The 18,657-nt window shown below is 56.0% G+C and overlaps 5 protein-coding genes across 5 annotated transcripts; 3 read left to right on the plus strand and 2 right to left on the minus strand.

Annotated features, from left to right (window-relative positions):
• Window positions 1–179: 179 nt before the first annotated feature.
• On the minus strand, window positions 180–3,387 carry CDEST_01824 (Putative peptidase M24, aminopeptidase P, creatinase/Aminopeptidase P/Spt16). The gene is made up of 4 exons (XM_062917983.1): window positions 2,756–3,387; window positions 2,051–2,687; window positions 1,507–1,985; window positions 180–1,448 (listed from the first exon to the last, which is right to left on the minus strand). Exons 1-4 carry the CDS (start codon window positions 3,166–3,168, stop codon window positions 1,349–1,351), a joined length of 1,629 nt encoding a protein of 542 aa, XP_062774034.1. The 5' UTR covers window positions 3,169–3,387; the 3' UTR covers window positions 180–1,348.
• CDEST_01825 (Putative peptidase C12, ubiquitin carboxyl-terminal hydrolase) lies at window positions 320–1,202 on the plus strand (the record flags this gene model as incomplete). Its single annotated transcript, XM_062917984.1, has 2 exons — window positions 320–758; window positions 829–1,202. The coding sequence occupies 2 exons, from the start codon at window positions 320–322 to the stop codon at window positions 1,200–1,202; spliced, it is 813 nt and encodes a 270-aa protein (XP_062774035.1).
• A 1,804-nt stretch (window positions 3,388–5,191) lies between the features above and the next one.
• On the plus strand, window positions 5,192–7,931 carry CDEST_01826 (Putative glycoside hydrolase family 36, glycosyl hydrolase, all-beta, aldolase-type TIM barrel). Its single transcript, XM_062917985.1, has 3 exons — window positions 5,192–5,587; window positions 5,644–6,247; window positions 6,320–7,931. The coding sequence occupies exons 1-3, from the start codon at window positions 5,491–5,493 to the stop codon at window positions 7,860–7,862; spliced, it is 2,244 nt and encodes a 747-aa protein (XP_062774036.1). The 5' UTR covers window positions 5,192–5,490; the 3' UTR covers window positions 7,863–7,931.
• Window positions 7,932–12,341: 4,410 nt separating this feature from the next.
• On the plus strand, window positions 12,342–15,055 carry CDEST_01827 (Putative major facilitator, sugar transporter, major facilitator superfamily). The gene is made up of 6 exons (XM_062917986.1): window positions 12,342–12,574; window positions 12,644–12,733; window positions 12,788–13,189; window positions 13,246–13,577; window positions 13,640–13,939; window positions 14,032–15,055. Exons 1-6 carry the CDS (start codon window positions 12,549–12,551, stop codon window positions 14,754–14,756), a joined length of 1,875 nt encoding a protein of 624 aa, XP_062774037.1. The 5' UTR covers window positions 12,342–12,548; the 3' UTR covers window positions 14,757–15,055.
• Window positions 15,042–18,476, minus strand: CDEST_01828 (uncharacterized protein). Its single transcript, XM_062917987.1, has 5 exons — window positions 17,497–18,476; window positions 17,152–17,431; window positions 16,872–17,083; window positions 16,549–16,813; window positions 15,042–16,489 (listed from the first exon to the last, which is right to left on the minus strand). The coding sequence occupies exons 1-5, from the start codon at window positions 17,661–17,663 to the stop codon at window positions 15,836–15,838; spliced, it is 1,578 nt and encodes a 525-aa protein (XP_062774038.1). The 5' UTR covers window positions 17,664–18,476; the 3' UTR covers window positions 15,042–15,835.
• Window positions 18,477–18,657: the final 181 nt, after the last annotated feature.

Consider the following 18,657-nt stretch of genomic DNA (forward strand, 5'->3'; position numbering starts at 1 on the left):
CGATTCCCATGCATGCTGGCTTTGATAATGCCTCTTTCGCCCTCTTTCGCCCTTGTTTCGATGTCATGCATGTGAGGGAGGTAGGGGAAAAAATGACGATCTTACTTTGTGGACAGTGACGTTAGGGGTTTTTTGGTGATGGGAGTCAGCAATGACAGCGCTCAGTAAGCAGCCACCGCAGGCTTTGTCACCTGTACCTCCCTTCAGCGGCCTCCGCCGTCATCGAGGTCACCACAGCGGAATGTATATTACTATCTGTTTCTCGGCCTCTCTCAATCAGTCTTGGTGGCCAAGAAAATCAGCTCATCATTCGCATCCCATGCTCATCCACCTGCTCATCGCACTCATCGCACTTATTTTCACCACAGCCCGCGCCTACTCCAACCCCACAACTGTCCTCACGATGCCCCAGACCTACAACAAGGCCTTCATCCCCCTCGAGTCCAACCCGGACGTCTTCAACGAGCTCATCGCCCTCCTCGGCGTTCCGCCCTCCCTCCACTTCGAGGACGTCTACACCCTCGACGACCCGGCCGCCCTGCCCCCAAGGATTCTCGCCCTCGTCCTCGTCTTCCCCACGACCCCGGCCTACGAGGCCCGATTGACCGCCGAGGAGGCCGGCGCCAAGGACTGGATGGCCGGCCAACACGACGAGGAGGACGAGGACGCCGTTTGGTTCAAGCAAACAATCAACAACGCATGCGGCCTGTACGCCATCCTGCACGCCCTGGCCAACGGCCGGGCTAAGGACTTTCTCCGTGAGTTAATTTCACTTTTAGCGATCTCGTCGAGAGAGGTCCTAGACGCTATTCTAACGCGGCTGCCCAGGACCCGGCTCCTTGCTGGATAATTTGCTGTCCATCACGGCGCCCATGGACCCCGCACAAGCGGCCTTGGTCCTGGAGGGCTCCCAGGAACTTGAGGATGCTTATGCATCCATCGCCACAAAGGGCGACACGGCGGCGCCCGCGAGCGCCGAGGACGACGTCAACTTTCACTACATTTGCTTCGTCAAATCACCCGACACGGGCCATCTCTACGAGCTCGACGGTGACAGGAAGGGACCCGTTGACAGAGGCATCCTGGACGAGGAAGAAAGGGTGGATCTAGGAGCCAAGTCTCTGGACCTTGTTCGTCAATTCATCGCGCGAGGGGGAGACAATATCGGTTTCAACCTCATGGCCCTGGCCGAGAGGTCATGAGAAGAGGGAACATGCCGACGGGTGTGCGCATCATTTCAGCCTAGCCATCAACATTATTGGACACAGACGTTCCAGTCGCCTTTGCTATTCGCGGAACTACCGCCCCGAATCTTGCTTCCCCCTCTTTTCTCAACGACGAACGCCCTTTAGCTTGCCTGGATAATCTTCTCCAACTCATCAGGGTCCTTGATGGTGGGTGTCAGGTTTTCGCTACCGTCCTTCGTAATCAAGATGTTGTCCTCAATCCTGCTTTGGTCAGTACATCGCTCGGACATTGAACGCTGCAGATTGGGACACAACATACCTCACACCACCAACGTCCCAGTACTTCTCAAGGACAGCGGCGTCGATGAACTTGGAGTGCGCGGGGTCCTTGAGGTACGGCTCAATGATGAAGCTGCAGAAGTAGATACCCGGCTCGACAGTGACGATACTGCCAGCGGGCAGCGCACCCCTGACGCGCAGGTAGCGGAACATTGGGTCGGTGTCGGCGTAGTTGGCGTTGCCGCCCACGTCGTGGGTGTCCATGCCGAGGTAGTGGCCCAAGCCGTGGGGGAAGAAGGCGACGCTCGTTCTGTTCTTGAGGATCTCGTCCTTGTCGCCCTTTAGGATGCCAATCGAGTGGAGGCCGTCGATGGCGATCTTGTGGGCCAGCAAGTGGATTTCATCCCAGATGACGCCCTCCTTCAAGGCGGCGGTGGTCTCGAGCTGCATCTTCAACACAATGTCGTAGATCTGGCGAGACTCCTTGCTGAACTTGCCGGAAATGGGGAATGTCCGGGTCTGTTCCTGGTTAACAGGGGCCGATTTCCCATTGCCTTGGCAACGCGATCAAGAATCGCACTTACAATGTCGGAAGCATAGCAGTTCCATTCCGTGCCGGCATCCAAGAGAAGGTTGAGCTTGCCTTCGAGGGGAGCGTCGTTGGCTACGTAGTGCAGAGTGGCAGCAGCGCGACCCCCAGCAAAGATTCCATGGTAGGCCTGGTTCTTGGCACCGTTCGCGACGCTGCGATGCAGGAAGAGGGCCTCGAGCTCCCTCTCGTTCTTGGCCTTCTTGACGTGCTCAACAACGGCGTGGTGGCCAATTGTCGAGACAGCGTTCGCCTTCCTGGTAAGGGCAACCTCGTAGTCGTCCTTGACCACGCGGCACCGTTCGATGGCGTCCTTCAGGATGCTGAAGTTCTTGTCCTCGAACTCGAGAAACGTGATGCTGTCGAGGACCTGGTCTTGAATGGCGAAGACGGTCTTCTTAGAACCCTTCCCCAGGTGCACAAGCTCGGCATTGACGTCGGTGGTGTACTTGACATCGTCGACGTCGTACAGCTCCTTTGCCTCGGCGGCGCTGACGGGCAGGCCAGACCAGATGACGCTATCGGGGTCGATAGGGGGGATGAAGAGGGTCGACTTGTTCGTCGCAAGGTCGAAGATGTAGTGGCAGTCGGCGAGAGGGCATCCAGTAAGGTAGTAGAAGTAGCGGCGCTGTCTTTGCAAAAGTTGTTAGTTACCATATGACGGCAAACCACACAATTGTTGGGGTCGAGATCAAAGTACCTGAAAGGCTCGGGCTCGTCGTTGTCCTCGATCAGCTTGGTCATGCGACCCTCGACATAGAGAACGCCGGCAGCACCGGGGACCTTGGATTTAACGTAGTCGGCGACACGGAGAGCATGCTGCTTGGCCGGGTACTTGCCCTTGAGCACCGTTTCGAAGTCTTGAGACATGGTTACGTCGTTGGTAGCAGTGGTGGAGGTGGAGGAGTGGTGTCTCGCTGGTATCGTCCCGAACGGGGTTTCGACGTGTTGCGACGGCAGAGCTCGTGGCGTTCTGCCAAGGGGCCTAGATGTCGCGGTGGAGAGCCGTTGAATGCGGAGTCGGCCGATGAAGCTCGATGCTGCAGGGCGCGATATTATGGACTTGGAGCAGAGAGCGGTGCTGCTAGCCAAAGGAGTTGTTCTGGCCAACATCAAGACTCGTCGGGGTTTCTGGAGGGGTTCGGATTTCAGAGGAAGGAGGGGCACACGGCCACACGCACTCAAAGCACTGTAACCGTAACCAAGATAGGTAAGCCGGGTACGGGCGCGCAGATGTGCAGCGGGACAACGATAGCTGCGACGGCGAATCAGAGGTGCGAAGCCAGGCGGATCAGGAAGCTGCTTGTCCGAGGCGAGTCAAACCGCGTCTCGGGAGACTCAACGGCGGGGTTCAAGGTGACAGTGCAATCGCTAGTCTTCTTATGTAATCGCACCGTCCTTGCTGGCTAGTGTGGTTTCGTTATGTAAGCGAGTTTCATTCGTCACCATCTGGCTGACAGTGACACACAGGCAATGCCATCTGGCAGCCAGGACGGGATCGAGTTCTCGTTCTCAGAACAAATAGACATTGCTCTTCTCCACAACGGGGTGAGTCTCGCAGCGAGATCTAGTCATCGAGACCAAAGCCAAGATGTCAACCAACCCTTTTCTTTAAGGCTCACACTCGGGAGACATCTTTTCCGATCAATTCGTCTAATAAAGCCGGTGGTTGGTGAGTATTGTCGATTGTTGGCTTTGGTTTGGTTGCACGGAGTCTGTAATATACGGGTACGGGTACATTAGACATATATATGTGTCTCCGACCGACTGAACTAGCCAGCCCATAAACGCGAGATGTCCATTTGTTTAATTGTTTTTCTCAGTGTCGTACTGCTGCTGTCACTACAGGTTCTTTCCCACATCCAAATTGTCAAGGTTTCCATTCTCATGATTCAAAGCTCTTCACCCTGCAGCCGACCATTGAGCCAAGGCCCAAAATTCCCGCTCTCATATCCACTTCCCCTCCAAAACAGTCGTTTTCCCCAAGTTGCCGATTGGTTCAAAGTTTCCAGCCCATGAGTGGCATTGGTTCGTCCCGCCCTTGGCAGCAATGGCGTCGATTCGCTCTCGGTAAAAAAAGGCTGAGACTTTCTTGGCTTGGAAACATTCATCACAACCACATACCCGCTCAAATACCTCGTTTTCTCCCCCTTCCCCAGCTAGTCGTCCTTGTCAGCAACAGTATAAAGAGCAAGATATAACATTCTGCCCTGTGAACATTGGCTGCCTCATGTCAAGTCAAGACCGGACCATGGTTATGAGTCCATCATTGGACGTTTCGCACTCCATAGAGGTAGCATGGTGCCAAACGCACAAGCTACGGATCGATATTGGTCCAGACAGTGTGGCCCCATGAGCATGGACGGACTCTTGTCGTCCAAACCCAGTGTTCAGTTTCCCCAACGACTCGCTGCAGCCCGTTCAATGTGTCACATCCCAAGGTCTGGGGGCAGAATGGTGCGCTGATGCTTTGCAGCTCTCGGCTTTTCAGTTGGCTTATTCGTGGGATTTGAGACTCGATCATTTGTGTGCCGAATCATATATCATTGCCTCTTGGTCAATGCAGATACATTTCTGGGTTCTCATGGCATGATATGCCGCAAGACTCGGGCTCTTGCAGCAACGACCTGCGAGTATAACGTCATCACGAGATGGTTGACCATTCATGGATGGCGGGTTCGAATGCGCTGCCGAGCCTAGTAGTGTTTATAGGTGCATTCCCCTCATTGAAGTCATTCTGTGGGGGCCCTAAAGTACCTTGAGCTTCTGTTGGAACATGGGGCCAACAAACAAACACCTCAAGGTTGCTGCTATTTGTGGTCCGACAACAACAACAACAACACAAGATTAAGCTGTTATTGAACGCCTCCTCCAGTGGAATAGACCTTGGTCGTTCCCGGAGAATGTTCCATTCTATTCCCACCCAGCCATGTGCCAAGGCCAGACTACCCCTCATCTGAAGAAAAAATCCAGGTTACATTGGGATGAACAGGATCATGTGCGGTGCTAAAAGGAAGCTTGATGAAGTATTACCCGGCAGACCGCTGCATCCCGCCTCCTCCGCACTCCATTTAAACTGCGGAGAAGTCGGGGAGAAGCAGCGAGGATGCGGCGGGAAATTGGCGGGAAACTGGAATACTGGCGGAGAACTAGCCTGGAGGTGGATCTTGCGCTTGCTGATCTTCGATGGGGAACTGCCGATAATTTTGACGAACCTTTCGTAGACTTCTGGTCGGGACTGTGCTTCGTGAGCTGCTCGGCGAAGCCGGGAGAGCCGCATGTAAAGATGGCCGTTGTTGATATAAATACCGGCTCTTCGACCGGTGGTCCATGGTGTGATGGCTGGCTCAGACCCTTTCTCAGAGCATCCTCATCCTCTGACAAGCTTCTCTCGGTCCCATTTGTAGCTGCCGGCTCAACCTCAAGCTACAAAAAATGACTGGAAACAACTGGCTAAAGACTTTGGCCGTTGCGGCGTCCGCTTCGGTCCTCACTGGTCGAGTCTCGGGCCAAGATGCGTCATCTGCAAATGGTAAGATAGTACCATGCCGACCCCGAGTACGGCAGACACTGACTGACACCTTGCAGGCATCGTCGTGGATGGCACGTCCTTTGCCCTCAACGGCGACCACTCTTCCTACCGCTTTCATGTAGATGAGCTGACGGGCGACCTCTACTCCGACCATTTTGGAGGCTCGGCCACTGAGAGCCTGGAAATGCTGCCTCCGGCCGTCAACGGCTGGGTTGACATGATCGGCCGTGTGAGACGGGAGTATCCCGACATTGGTCGCGGCGACTTCCGGGTTCCCGCGCTGCAAATCCGCCAGACGGAGGGATACACCGTCAGCGACCTCCAATACCGATCCCACAAAGTCAGCAAGGGGAAGCCCGGCCTCCCGGGTCTCCCTGCGACATTTGGAACCGAGGAGGAGGTCTCTACACTGGTTGTCTCCCTTTACGACAACTACAGCTCCATTGCCGTTGACCTTTCGTACTCCGTCTTCCCCAAGTACGATGCCATCGTGCGCAGCGTCAACATTACCAATGAGGGCCAGGGCAACATCACCATCGACAAGGCGGCTAGTCTCAGCGTGGATCTGCCCTTTGAAGACTTGGAAATGATCGAGCTCAGGGGTGATTGGGCGCGGGAGGCTATGCGAGTCCGGCGCAAGATCGACTACGGCACACAGGGGTAAGTGCACACAACGGACAGCGATGAATGGCCACAGGGAGCGTTTGTACTGACTTGAATCACGTAACGCAGCTTCGGAAGCACGACTGGATACTCGTCCCATCTCCACAACCCCTTCCTGGCCCTTGTCTCCCCGGAGACCACCGAGTCTCAGGGAGAGGCCTGGGGATTTTCTCTCGTCTACACAGGCTCCTTTTCCGTCGAGGTCGAGAAGGGATCCCAAGGCTTCACTCGCGCCATGCTCGGCTTCAACCCGTACCAGCTTTCCTGGCCGCTTGGGCCGGGGCAGACTCTCACGACCCCCGAAGTCGTCTCGGTGTACTCGCAGACCGGAATCGGAGGCCTGTCCCGCAAGTTCCACCGCCTGTACCGTAACCACCTCATGAGGGGCCAGTTCGTCGACCAAGTTCGTCCGTCATTGCTCAACAGCTGGGAGGGGCTCTACTTCGACTACAACGAGAGCACCGTCTACAACCTGGCGCAGGAGACGGCTCAGCTCGGTGTCAAGCTCTTCGTGCTGGACGACGGTTGGTTCGGCAAGGAGTACCCGCGGGTGAAGGACAACGCGGGCCTCGGCGACTGGGAGGTGAACCCAGACCGCTTTCCCGACGGCCTGCCCGCTCTCGTCAACAAGGTCGTCGATCTCCAGGTCGCCAACTCTTCCGACAAGCTCCTCTTCGGCCTTTGGTTCGAGCCCGAGATGGTGAACCCCAACTCGACGCTCTACAACGAGCACCCTGACTGGGTCCTCCACGCCGGCAACTACCCGCGAACGACTCGGCGCGACCAGCTCGTGCTCAACGTGGCGCTCCCGGAAGTCCAAGAGTTCATCATCGAGTCCGTCTCCAAGATCCTTACCAGCGCCCCCATCTCGTACGTCAAGTGGGACAACAACAGAGGCTTCCATGAGACGCCCGTTCCCGGCATCAGCCACTCGTACATGCTCGGCATCTACCACGTGTTCGAGGTCCTCACGTCTCGCTTCCCGGATGTGCTTTGGGAGGGCTGCGCGTCCGGCGGCGGCCGGTTCGACCCCGGTGTTCTCCACTACTTCCCCCAGATCTGGACCTCGGACAACACGGATGCCCTCGACCGCATCTTCATCCAGTTCGGCACATCTCTGGCTTACCCTCCCGCCGCCATGGGAGCGCACGTCTCGACGGTCCCCAACCACATCACGGGGCGCACCATCCCCATCAAGTTCCGCGCCCACGTCGCCATGATGGGCGGATCCTTCGGCCTCGAGCTGAACCCGGCCGAGATCCTGGAGGAGGACAAGGTGCAGATCCCCGAACTGATGGCGCTCGGCGAGCTGGTCAACCCCATCGTGATCGGGGGCGACCTGTGGCGCCTCAGCCTGCCCGAGGAGTCGAACTGGCCGGCCGCCCTGATCATCTCGGAGGACGGGTCGCAGGCTGTGCTCTTCTACTTCCAGGTGCGCGCGCTATACAACCACGCGCTGCCGCGGCTCCGCCTGCAAGGACTGGACCCGGCTGCGTCCTACTCGCTGGACAACAACGGCACGTATTCCGGGGCGACGTTGATGAACACGGGAGTGCAGTATGCTCTGGAGGGCGATTACGACAGCCGTGTTGTGATGATTCGGAAGATCTAATCGGTGCCTCCCGCAAGCTCGTACGCCGTGAGTTCGTTGAGTCTAGAAGAACTACCGTAATAGCTAGAATTAACGTTGATTTCTCGCTTTTGTTTCGCTAAACCATGACGACTGTTTGCGGGTTGGCATGGTGTTGAATGTCTGGCCCGCCTTGATTGTACTCTGTCCTATCCACCATGTACAACAAGCACTTTCTTACATTCATTCCCATGCTGATTTCTGCATATCTATCAACGTCATGATCAAAATGTTGAAGATGTTTCGTTTCCCTCTCATGGGCCGCTGTCAATTACTACTCTTGTACGACTAGCGGCAACTGCAGGTCACCCACGATCTCTGAGTCCCGCAGTACCAAAAAAAGACCTTTTTGTTTTTCGTGTAAGAAACAATAACTTGGGAAAGACAAAGAAGGTCCTTCCTTGTTCGAAGTCAATTGGGTGACTGAGCTCAATGTAACTCAGGAAAAATTCCTGACGAAGCAGACTTGACGAAGCAATTCGCACGGAGGGACCTCCGGGAAGTGGACCTCACTATCTGTCATTACATAATCAAGTGATGGACGGATCACGAATAACTGACAGTGTTAAAAGCGCTCTTGCCAACTGGCAACCATGCACTGCCAAAATCAACGTCACGATGCGCTGTTCGCTCCAAAAGCCTCCAACTCCATCTCCAAATCCAAATGCGACCCCAACCGCCCGTCCTCCACGTGTTCACCAGCCAGGCCACGCCGTGTCGTCAGTTTCAAACGTCCACATTCCACCCGCATCCCTGGATCGCCGCTTATGTCCCTCGTGGCATTGGCGCTCGCCGAGGAGGCTTAAAGCTGCCAGAGCACAACCACGATGCTGGTCCCATCCCATCCCCTCCAACGTGCATCAGGCATCAGGTCCACTCGACGGACTTGATACAACATCACCTCGATCTCGACTAACACCAGACGAAGACCACGACGTCCGCTGCTGACGGAATACTCACAGAGTTGACCGGAGTCGCCTCACAGAGCCTCGGTATCGAAAAGTCGAGCCGAGGGATCACGGCACTCAAACCTCAACATTGATGACAATCGAACGATCCACTTTACACGCATGCAGGCCTAATCACAGATGGCACTTGTTTCTGATCCCAAATCTCGGGATGGCCGATCAATGTCCCCGTTCAAGTGTGACCAGTTTGCCCTCCGCATTTGGAAAAGAGTCGTCTCTGTTTCAAGCACAATGTGCATCTCACCAGCGTCGTAACCAATCCGCGCCTGTGCCCGCCAACCATCACGACGCACCCCGCCATGACGAAGGCCGAAGGATGACCACCCTTGAGCCTCGCTGGCATTCTCGCTACCTGACAGGAAGTCAGATTGGTTTGGTTGTTAGATTGCCTACGGACCGGCCATGTGACATACGTACTGCTCAGGGCAGGGCACGGCGACACAGTCACCTCGTCTTCTGCGGGTAAATCCTCCCGCGCAAGCCACCACTAATATTGTGAGACAAATGGAACCAAGTGCAGATGCGGCAAGCCACCCACCCACAGCCCAACCAACAAATGGCGTAGACAGGATCGATTGGACAGGGCTTGTCTTGTCAATTTTGACGACCCTCGACCCTCGACCAGCACTGCACTGCCACCTCCGCCGGTGCCATGGAGATGCAAGATTGAAGATGCATCGCTACAATTCTGGATTCTATCTACTCAGATGACACCGGCACACCGCCTACTAGTACCAGTAACGACCCCGATGTTCCCAGGCTGTTTACTTGGCCGCGGACACCGTCCGAACCATCTCAGTCCTGCTACGTTGGGAGTGCATCCCAGCATGCGACCAATGTCTGATTCGTCACAGTCAAATTACGACAACTCCACCGAGGGTGGGCTCCCTGGTATCTTGTCAGTGTCCTTACGTCCTTCCCCGACCTTGGCCGCCAACCCACAAAATCCCCAAGGGGAATTACTGGACCTTTTTTCCCCTTTCTTTTTCAAAAGTGGTGCCGCTCGAGCCACTGCATATTCGGCTTGAGTCAAGTCTGTCTCACACGGTACGAAAGCACCGTCTTGGTCTAGGGTTTGCCAGGCATCCAGATCCGTCACCGACTATTCTGTTCTGCCCTCCGAGAGAGAGAGAGAGAGAGAGAGAACATCCGCAAAGCAAGGCTCATCCGGCTTACCGAAGTCATTGCATGTCCAATGAAACAGAGGCAAAGGTAAACGAGAGAGCACGCGAGCACGCGAGCTTTGGCTGTGTGCCATGTTACGTCCCGTATTTCACTCTCTCGGCCAATAGCGATGCGGTGGTGGCGGCCAAGTCGACCGAGTATCTCCGAGAGTGCTGCGGGACGGACGTCTGTCCATCGAGCCGTCGTATCTGATTTTGACCTGTGAAGATCGCGGGTCCAACCCCGAAACTAAAGACCATGTCGCTTGCACCTGCAAACTTTTCTTCGCCAACAAACGTGGCTCTCCCCTCCATCTAACTCTATACAGCACAGTAATAACACTTGAAATCTCAGTTTTACAAAGTAACCCCGCCGCCGCCCAGCCGCCGACACTGCCGTATGCCGGCCAGCCCTCTTGGGATCGCATCTCGCAACCGAATCAGAACCTCCTGTTTCCCAGGCCTTGTCTCCGACGCCCCCATTGCCCGAGATCCATCGTCCGAGGACGGTCCAACTGCGCCCGGTTTTTACTCGTCGACGGGACCAGCAACGTTCCATATGGCACCAGGGTCAGCCAACCGTTTGATACAGTCTCACTCATTAGCGCTGCAGCGGCCCACCCGTTGCCCCGTTCACATCTCTGCTTCTGTCCAATACAATACGGCTTCGACTCGGGCTTCGACTCCTTCAGATGTTAACCTCACTCTGATCAGCCACTGTTTTCAGTGCTGGGTGCAGCACTTCTGATGTGTCTTCTATCTGTTTTTATTTGCTTTTACATATTGTGTACCTGTGCGATCTTAAGAGGGACCACTTTGGTCACGTACCTTAGCCTCATTCTGAACACTCTGATCGCTCTCGGTTTCCGTTTGATGAGTCTCCAAGAATCCAAAATCTCCAAGAATAATACCCCGCAAGGAACCCCGACCGCCACACTCCGCCCTCCCCCGGCCACTACTCCGCTTCCCCCTCCCCCCAAATGGTCCATAGACTCTCTCGCCCGCTCGGATGCAGCTTATTATCCAGGCTTCTTGGGCTCGGCAGTCCGCCTACGATGTCGGTCCGACACCACAAATCTCCTAGGGACAAAAAGAACAAGACCGTCACAATGCCAGTCCCATCAGGCCAATGGCGGCCTCCCATTGCCGTGGGTCTTTTCCTGCTCTGCTTGCAGATTGCCCTCCCTCCCTTCTCTCCGAATGACGTAGGACAAGCCTTGCCAGAGAACACAGCGGTACCCTGGATACGGATGGGGGGCAACTCGCTGCCGAGCATGGGTGAGAGGCAGCCTGTTTTCAATGCGGTATAGTCGTTTTTTATATTGAGCCTTGCAATCCTGTTACACAGATGGGCAGTAACACACTTGAGCAAGGGATAGAAATCCTCCTGTGTTGCCCCAAGACTTGTCAAGTCGGTTCAAGCTCATCAAAACCCACACAAGCCTTCAGGCTTATCCGTATGGTCAGTAGCGCTCTCGGCGGGGGCACTTTGTGGACACAAAGAACGCAAAGCCTCGACGATCGAGCTTGGAGCCCTTCCTGTCCCTGCTTGGTGTCTCTCTCCCCCCCCCCCCCCCCGCGCTGGGCATGTCTGGGTTGTGTGTGAGTGTCCGTGGCACTCCATGGCGCTCCATGGCGGGCGAAAGTTAATGAATGCGCTAAGCGCTTGGCTCTCACGATAGCTTCTCACCATTGCGGGACGGGTGCGACTGGATGAACGACTCAGATGCCTTGAATCCTTCTGCACGGTTACATTCTGAGGCATCGAGACGCGGCATCGACAAGGAACCTACGCATATGTCACCTGAACAGTCCTAACTGTTACCTTCGTTCGTCTACTTTGACATTGTTATCCTGGACTCGGCCCACAACTCCACTCCCATGGATTCGTCGCCACCCCTGCCCTGAGCGCAAATCCTCGTCGACACGAGCGGGCTGCAGGCAGGCAGGCAAAGAGGGAAAAGCAACCATCTACGAGTATCTAAAGCTGCCAAGCTCTCTCTCTTTCTCTCACACACGGCACCCAGTTGAACCCCTGCTGGGAAGCCCATTCTTGGGCTCAACAAGCCCCTTGTCCGTCCAGAATACCAGACTCGTAAACGAAGTCCCCCCCCCCGGTCTTCGCGCGTGGGGCAGTATGGGCCGCCAGCTTGGTTTCCACGTCCATCTCGAGCAGTCTTTTTCGCGTTTGGCAGGACCAACTCCAAGGACTCGAAGCTTATGGGAGTGTGTGCGGGGACGCCAAGAAGACAGCTTCTCGAGTTTCTGGGAGAAGATCATCGGCTGCTTTCAACTATGTATCCCAAGGGGACGGCGGGCAGGGGACGGGTGAGAAACTATAAAGATCCATGAACTCCTCATGACACATGCCCTTGCCGACCTCTCCTGTTGACTGTTGCTCTGTAGATGCGCCGTGCTTCCAATAACTTGTGAAGCCACACCAGACGTCGTCACACAATCACCAGTCTCGTCGCGTCAACTGAAAGCACTCTTATAAGAGCAAGGCGCTATAGACGCTGCCTACTCCCATCGCCATCATGGCTGACAAGGTCCACCCTCAGGGGTAAGTACCTTTGTCATCTGCCCTTTCTTGACGCGGGCATCGTTTACTTACACTCTATCCCTCTCACAGTGAAAAGATCGCCACTGTCTCCGGAGACCACGAGGAGCACGGCACCGGCCAGCCCGACCCTGTCGAGCTGAGCCGTAACATCGAGGCCAAGTAAGCTGGCTCGAAACATGTTGGATGTCCAAGTGCCTAACACCATCTGCTCAGGATTAAGAACCCGCTCGAGGGAATCGGTTACGACCAGCTCATGCGCGATGTCGAAGTCTTCTGCCAGGAGCATGGCCTCCAGGAAGAGATCGCCGTCTTCCGCAAGGGCGCATTGGTTGCCCAAGACCCGGAGAACTACGAGAACATCGGCGGCCCTGAGGCTCTTGACGAGGCTGAGATCACGGCGCTCCGAGAAGAGGTCACTCACAAGTGGCGCTTGCCTAAGAAGCTCTACCTGACCATCATCACTTGCTCCATTGGCGCTGCCGTCCAGGGATGGGACCAGACCGGTACCAACGGCGCCAACATCTTCTTCCCCAAGGAGTACGGCATCGATACCAACAGCACTCGGGATCGTCTCATCCTGGGTCTCGTGAACGCTGGCCCTTACTTGGGATCTGCGTAAGTAGTGCTGTTCATGTTCTCGCAAGAGTAGTAAAGCTAACGGGCATCATCAGTCTCTGTGGCTGCTGGCTGTCCGATCCTCTCAACCACTACTTCGGTCGCCGTGGCGTCATCTTCTTTTCTGCTCACTTCTGCATCTGGCCCCTCATCGGTTCTGCCTTCAGCCACAACTGGCAACAGCAACTCGCCAACCGTCTTCTCATGGGAATCGGTATGGGTGCCAAGGCCTCGACTGTTCCCATCTACGCCGCCGAGAACTCCCCGCCGTCCATCCGTGGTGCCCTTGTCATGTCCTGGCAAATGTGGACGGCCTTTGGCATCGCGCTTGGAACTGCCTTCAACCTGGCTGTTTACTATGCCCCCCACAACTGGCGTCTCATGCTCGGTACGTTGAGGACGGTCCCCGAGTGAAGTAAACTGAACCTCGACTGACCCCCAATCTCCCAGGTGCCCCTTTCCTCCCCGCCGTGCCCCTCCTCATCTTGATTTACCTGTGCCCTGAGTCGCCCCGTTGGCTCATGAAGAAGGGACGTTACCACGACGCCTGGAAGTCCATGATCCAGCTCCGACACAACCCGATCCAATGCTCCCGCGACATGTACGCTATCCACGCCCAACTGCAGCTTGAGAGCCTGGTTCTGGGCAAGAGCAACTACGCCAGCCGTTTCAAGGAACTCTTCACCATTCCTCGTGTCCGCCGCGCCAACTTGGCAGCCTTCACCGTCATGATTGCTCAGCAGATGTGCGGTAAGTAGTGATTACGGAAAACCCCATCTCTCCCATCTCTGAGACCCATCATCTCTCCAAGCCGGAAATTTAACAACTCCTCCCTCATGCAGGTATCAACATTATTGCCTTCTACTCCACCACCATCTTCAAGGACGCCAACATGGGCGACTTCCAAGCGCTTCTCGGCTCGTTCGGTTTCGGCATGGTCAACTGGATCTTCGCCTTCCCAGCTTTCTGGACCATTGACACCTTTGGCCGGCGATCCCTGCTCCTGTTCACCTTCCCCCAGATGACCTGGACGCTCTTGGCGGCCGGTCTCTGTACTCTGATCGCGCCCGGTGTCACGCGTACCGCCCTGGTGTCCCTCTTCGTCTACTTGTTCGGCGCCTTCTACTCGCCCGGCGAGGGCCCCGTGCCCTTCACCTACTCGGCCGAGGTCTACCCTCTGTCTCACCGCGAGATGGGTATGGGTTTCGCCGTCGCCACCTGTCTTTTCTGGGCCGCCATCCTGGGTATGACCTTCCCCTTCATCCTCGACCGACTCCAAGTCGTCGGCGCGTTCGGCCTGTACGCCGGCTTCAACGTCGTGGCCTTCATCATGATCCTGTTCTGGGTGCCTGAGACCAAGCAGCGCACCCTTGAGGAGCTCGACTGGGTCTTCGCCCTGCCCACCAGCCGCTTCGCCAGCTACCAGATCAGGAAGGCCATCCCCTACTTCTTCCGACGCTGGGTCTTGTTTGACCGCAACGCCAAGCTGGAGCCTCTCTACAACTTCCAACAGCCCAACCGCACCGAGCGGGTTGTCAGCTCGGATGAGGAGAAGAAGACCTACTAGGGTCCTTCTCTGGCCTACGCCCAAGCACGTCATTGCAATGTACAGACCATGTTCCCATGAATCTGAACTTACACACACACACGTTAATGAGGGGATGAAGGAGGGATCGAGAGATATACCCAGACGGCGAAGTATGAGACGATGAGCTTCACTTTCTCTTGTGTGTCGGGTCCTCTGGCCCCGGCGCCTAATGCGTGGAACGGACAAATGTTCCTTCACCGTTGTTCAAATCCAGCCTTGCATAGGGTTGGTGGTACGGACTTGAATTGATACCAATATGATTTCATCACTACAAGTACACATTCTGTGCCATGACTATTGCTGACCCCTGTATTATGTTTCCCATACCAATCCCGCCTAACCTGCAAGACCTTGCTGCCACAGAATATCAAAACCGGTGTGTTGCAAGCTTTCTGACATTATCGAACCTCCGGAAACAGTCTTTGTTCGAAATGTGCCGTTACTGTGAGGAACGTCGACCTGTTCGTGACGCCCATCATAACAGCCACAAGAAGCCGCCATTCCCCCAGAAACGAGAACGACGGATCACAACGTGCCAAGACAAAAGGCGCTTCCAACTGCCGCCGCTGATCAGAGGGGAGAGTGCCTAACCCACCCACCCCGCAACTAACGGGGAAACTTTATTTGCGTCTCCAGCTCGATCCCCGTAGTTCCTCAATTCCCCCCGGAATCATACTTCACTAAAACCATGCCATACGGAGCTTGGCACCTCCAACATTGGCGTGGAGCCAAATGGCATTATATTTATAAAAACAAGTCTATGAGGGAAGACATTTGAGGGGTAACGCTGTGTGAGGTACGGGCAAGAGCAGCCAGCGTTCGAACTGGCTTTGAAATACACGACTCCGTGGAGAATCCATCACGTAACGAGGGAACGGGTTCTTGGTTGTGGGATGAGATGAAGATGGGTTCGAGGGACGACCGATTTCGGATGCTTATGTGACAGAACCGGAGACATTCTTCGCTCGGGAGCTTTGTGGACCACTGGGAATTTCTATTCCGAGATGATGCAGATGGAGTAAGTTAATGCGCCTAAGCAGCCCCGGCAGCGACCCCAATCACCGGCCCCATCGCTCGAGAATCTCCCTCCTCCTCTCACTCCTCTGTCTCGCCTTGCCAGCATCGACCCTCTCGATCCTCTCCTTGACCTTCTCGACCTCCTGCCCCAGCACGGCGATGGAAGCCTCGATCCCCTCGTCCACGAGCCGCACGTCCCCAAAGGGGCTCTCGGCCAGCAAGCTGTCCCGTAGCAGCTGCACTGCCAGCTTGGCGTCTGCGAGTCGAGACGCGGCGGCGCCCTCGAGCGCTTCCTGCGTGTTGCGCGCCACGTCGCGCGCCTTGGCTTGTCGTTCGGCGAGGGTCGTCGAGAGCGCCGCCGTCTGACGGGCGCCATCCATGGCGTCCTCGGGGAACGCAACGGCGAGGGTACGGAAGAGGGTCTCAAGGGGCGGCTCATCCAGGCCGGAGGAGCGGCGGCGGTGGGCCGTGTTGGAGCGGTTGCGAGAGGGGGATCCGGGCCCGGTGTTACGGCGGCGGACGGGGGAGACGAGGTCCTGGGCAGGCGTCTTCTTGGGGGTTGAGGCTTGGGCGGCGAGCTCCGCGCGGGCGGTAGCGAGGAGGTTTGTTGTAGCCGTCTGGTGTGACTGGAACGCCTCGATGCGGGCCGAAAGCCGCTCGATGTGGTCGAGGAGATAATCCAGGCACTCGTCAATCTGACCATGTTAGACATTGAACCTCGTCTCTACGAGGGGACCCTGGGGGGATGACGTACGTAAACAACAGCTGCAGCCGAGCGATGAAGAGATTGTCCGTTCTTGCTGGACAGCGACTTGAGAGCGGGTTCGAGGTATTGTTGCTCGACCGACATCTGGGCCACAGGAAGGATCTCGGTGTAGAGGGACTCGAGCTCCTCCTGCGAGGTTTTGACATCGTCCGACGGGTGCGAGGTCACGCCGTTATGGTGGGCGGAGCTTAGCGCCTCAAGGTAGAGGCGGTCCAGCTTTGTGCGCACCGTTTCAACTGTGTACTTGATCAATCTGTGACGAGGTGAGTGACATGTCTCGGAAGCAAGTTGTCTGATGGAGGGTCACGTACCTCATGCAGATCTCCCGAAGCTTTTCGACGTTTTCGCGGTCCTCGGGGTCTTCCGTCTCGAGTTCGAGGCCTAGCTTGCGCAAGCTGAGCAAGAGCTTGTCATCGGAATGCAACAAGCTGTCCAGCGTCTGTTGCAGACCATTTCCAGAGACCTTGGACTGCTGCTCAATGTCTGATGCTCTGTATTCAAGGGTTTGAGACAACTCTTCAACCTGGGCTCATGATTAGTGACCGACACACTCACTCAGTGTGTTTGTGCGGAGGAGGCAGCGGTACACACCGACGTCATCATCTTCTTACGATCAGAATCGTGTTTTTGATTCCGCTGGAAGACAAGATCGGAGCGATCCTCTTCGACCTTGGCGTTGGTCTTGACCAGCTTCGCCAGCGCATCCTGCTGCTGCTTCAGAGTCTCGGTTTGCTTTACAATCGCGGCTGTGGACCGGTTGAGCTCGTCAATGGCGGTCTGAATCTCGCGCTCGCTGAGAGCTTGGACGGCGGCCAAGTCTTGCGACGCGACCAGCTTGTCCACTTGGCCGGACTTGTCGAGGCTTGCATAGCTGGAAACGCCTGATGTGAGACATGATTCCCCGGGTGTGCGACGGCCAGCCGTGAGGGTACTTACAGGGCCAGCTCGTCTCTGGATAAGAGGTTATCAGGACCGAGATGAAGGCGGGCCCATTCGGCGAATGCGGTGCCGTGCTCAGGATCGTCGAGGGCTGCCTGCAGGGTGCGTCTGTCGATGGCGATACCATAGCCTCGTATGATGCTCTCCAGGCTTGAGACATCCATATCTGCGGACGGGTGCGGGTATGGGTACGGAATGAATGGCGAGAACGCTGCAAAGGTGTGTTCAAACAGAGGAAAACAACCAGAGGCGAGGTTGATTCTTTCTCCTTTAGGTAGCACCTCGTGTTCGAAATGAAGAAGAAAAACAGGTTTAAACTCCAGGTGCCGCACGTGAACCAAGTTCCGAAGTAACGAAGGACAGGCCGTGTCTTGGCGTCTGATCCGGGACGGCTATAGCTTCAGCCTCGACTTCCTGGTGAACACTGGAGCGAGGGAGGGAAGAAGGGGTGGTGGCGGATGGGGTGGGCGGTGTTTCGTTTCCTTAGGGAGCGGATGTAGCAAAACACACGGGATGTCGTCGTCCAATGACGGGAACCGGATGAGTTTGTGACGCGGTCCACGAATTACATCCACCGCGCAGAGGCTAGCAAAGAGTCGTGAAGTACAGAAAGCGTCCCAGGTTCCGGCCTTCGTTCGGTGTAGCCAAGTTACGGCGGTGATATTGAGGAGCTTCAGTTAGGACACGCACACACGCGCGCGCACACACACCGCCGTTGTGGTACAACCGTTGGCAAGCCAGATTCGGCTTGAGGTCGTGTCTCGTGTACTCGCGTCTCGGCTCGGGTTGCTTTGGCTGTTTTTAGGAAGAGAGAGTTGCGGGACGGTCCGCTGGCTGCTGCGCTTTCTCAAGGGGTCAAGGGTTCAGGGTTCTGGTAGGATATGAGACTCAATCAGACTGTCTGTAAGTCAGCCAGTCAAGTGTGAGAGCTTCATTGGGATGTATTGAATAAGCAAGAGGATGTGAAGGAGGCGAAGGTGAAAGTGACGGTGACGGTGACGGTGCAAACAGAATTGGAAACGACAGAAATCCACTCGACCAACGGGACGATGTGACTAAGCCAATTAGAGAATCCGTCTCCACTAACTAATCCAGCCAACCAACCACACTGTGTGTCCCGATGCCTTCCCGCCTGCACGGTCCCCTTTGCGCCCCCGT

The sequence above is a fragment of the Colletotrichum destructivum genome, chromosome 1 (genome assembly GCF_034447905.1).
Source record: "Colletotrichum destructivum chromosome 1, complete sequence".
In the NCBI taxonomy this organism is placed as follows: Eukaryota; Fungi; Ascomycota; class Sordariomycetes; order Glomerellales; family Glomerellaceae; genus Colletotrichum; species Colletotrichum destructivum.

Coding starts and splice junctions, on each gene's coding strand:
- CDEST_01824 (XM_062917983.1), bottom strand. CDS start 3,168: ATGTTGGCCAGAACAACTCCTTTGGCTAGCAGCACCGCTCTCTGCTCC. Junction 1,986..2,050: donor ACTGCTATGCTTCCGACATT/GTAAGTGCGATT, acceptor AACCAGGAACAG/ACCCGGACATTCCCCATTTC. Junction 1,449..1,506: donor TGGGACGTTGGTGGTGTGAG/GTATGTTGTGTC, acceptor TGACCAAAGCAG/GATTGAGGACAACATCTTGA.
- CDEST_01827 (XM_062917986.1), top strand. CDS start 12,549: ATGGCTGACAAGGTCCACCCTCAGGG. Junction 13,190..13,245: donor GGCCCTTACTTGGGATCTGC/GTAAGTAGTGCT, acceptor GGGCATCATCAG/TCTCTGTGGCTGCTGGCTGT. Junction 13,940..14,031: donor GATTGCTCAGCAGATGTGCG/GTAAGTAGTGAT, acceptor TCCCTCATGCAG/GTATCAACATTATTGCCTTC.
- CDEST_01828 (XM_062917987.1), bottom strand. CDS start 17,663: ATGGATGTCTCAAGCCTGGAGAGCATCATACGAGGCTATGGTATCGCC. Junction 17,432..17,496: donor TCCAGAGACGAGCTGGCCCT/GTAAGTACCCTC, acceptor AGGCGTTTCCAG/CTATGCAAGCCTCGACAAGT. Junction 16,490..16,548: donor CGGCTGCAGCTGTTGTTTAC/GTACGTCATCCC, acceptor TAACATGGTCAG/ATTGACGAGTGCCTGGATTA.
- CDEST_01826 (XM_062917985.1), top strand. CDS start 5,491: ATGACTGGAAACAACTGGCTAAAGACTTTGGCCGTTGCGGCGTCCGCT. Junction 5,588..5,643: donor AGATGCGTCATCTGCAAATG/GTAAGATAGTAC, acceptor GACACCTTGCAG/GCATCGTCGTGGATGGCACG. Junction 6,248..6,319: donor ATCGACTACGGCACACAGGG/GTAAGTGCACAC, acceptor CACGTAACGCAG/CTTCGGAAGCACGACTGGAT.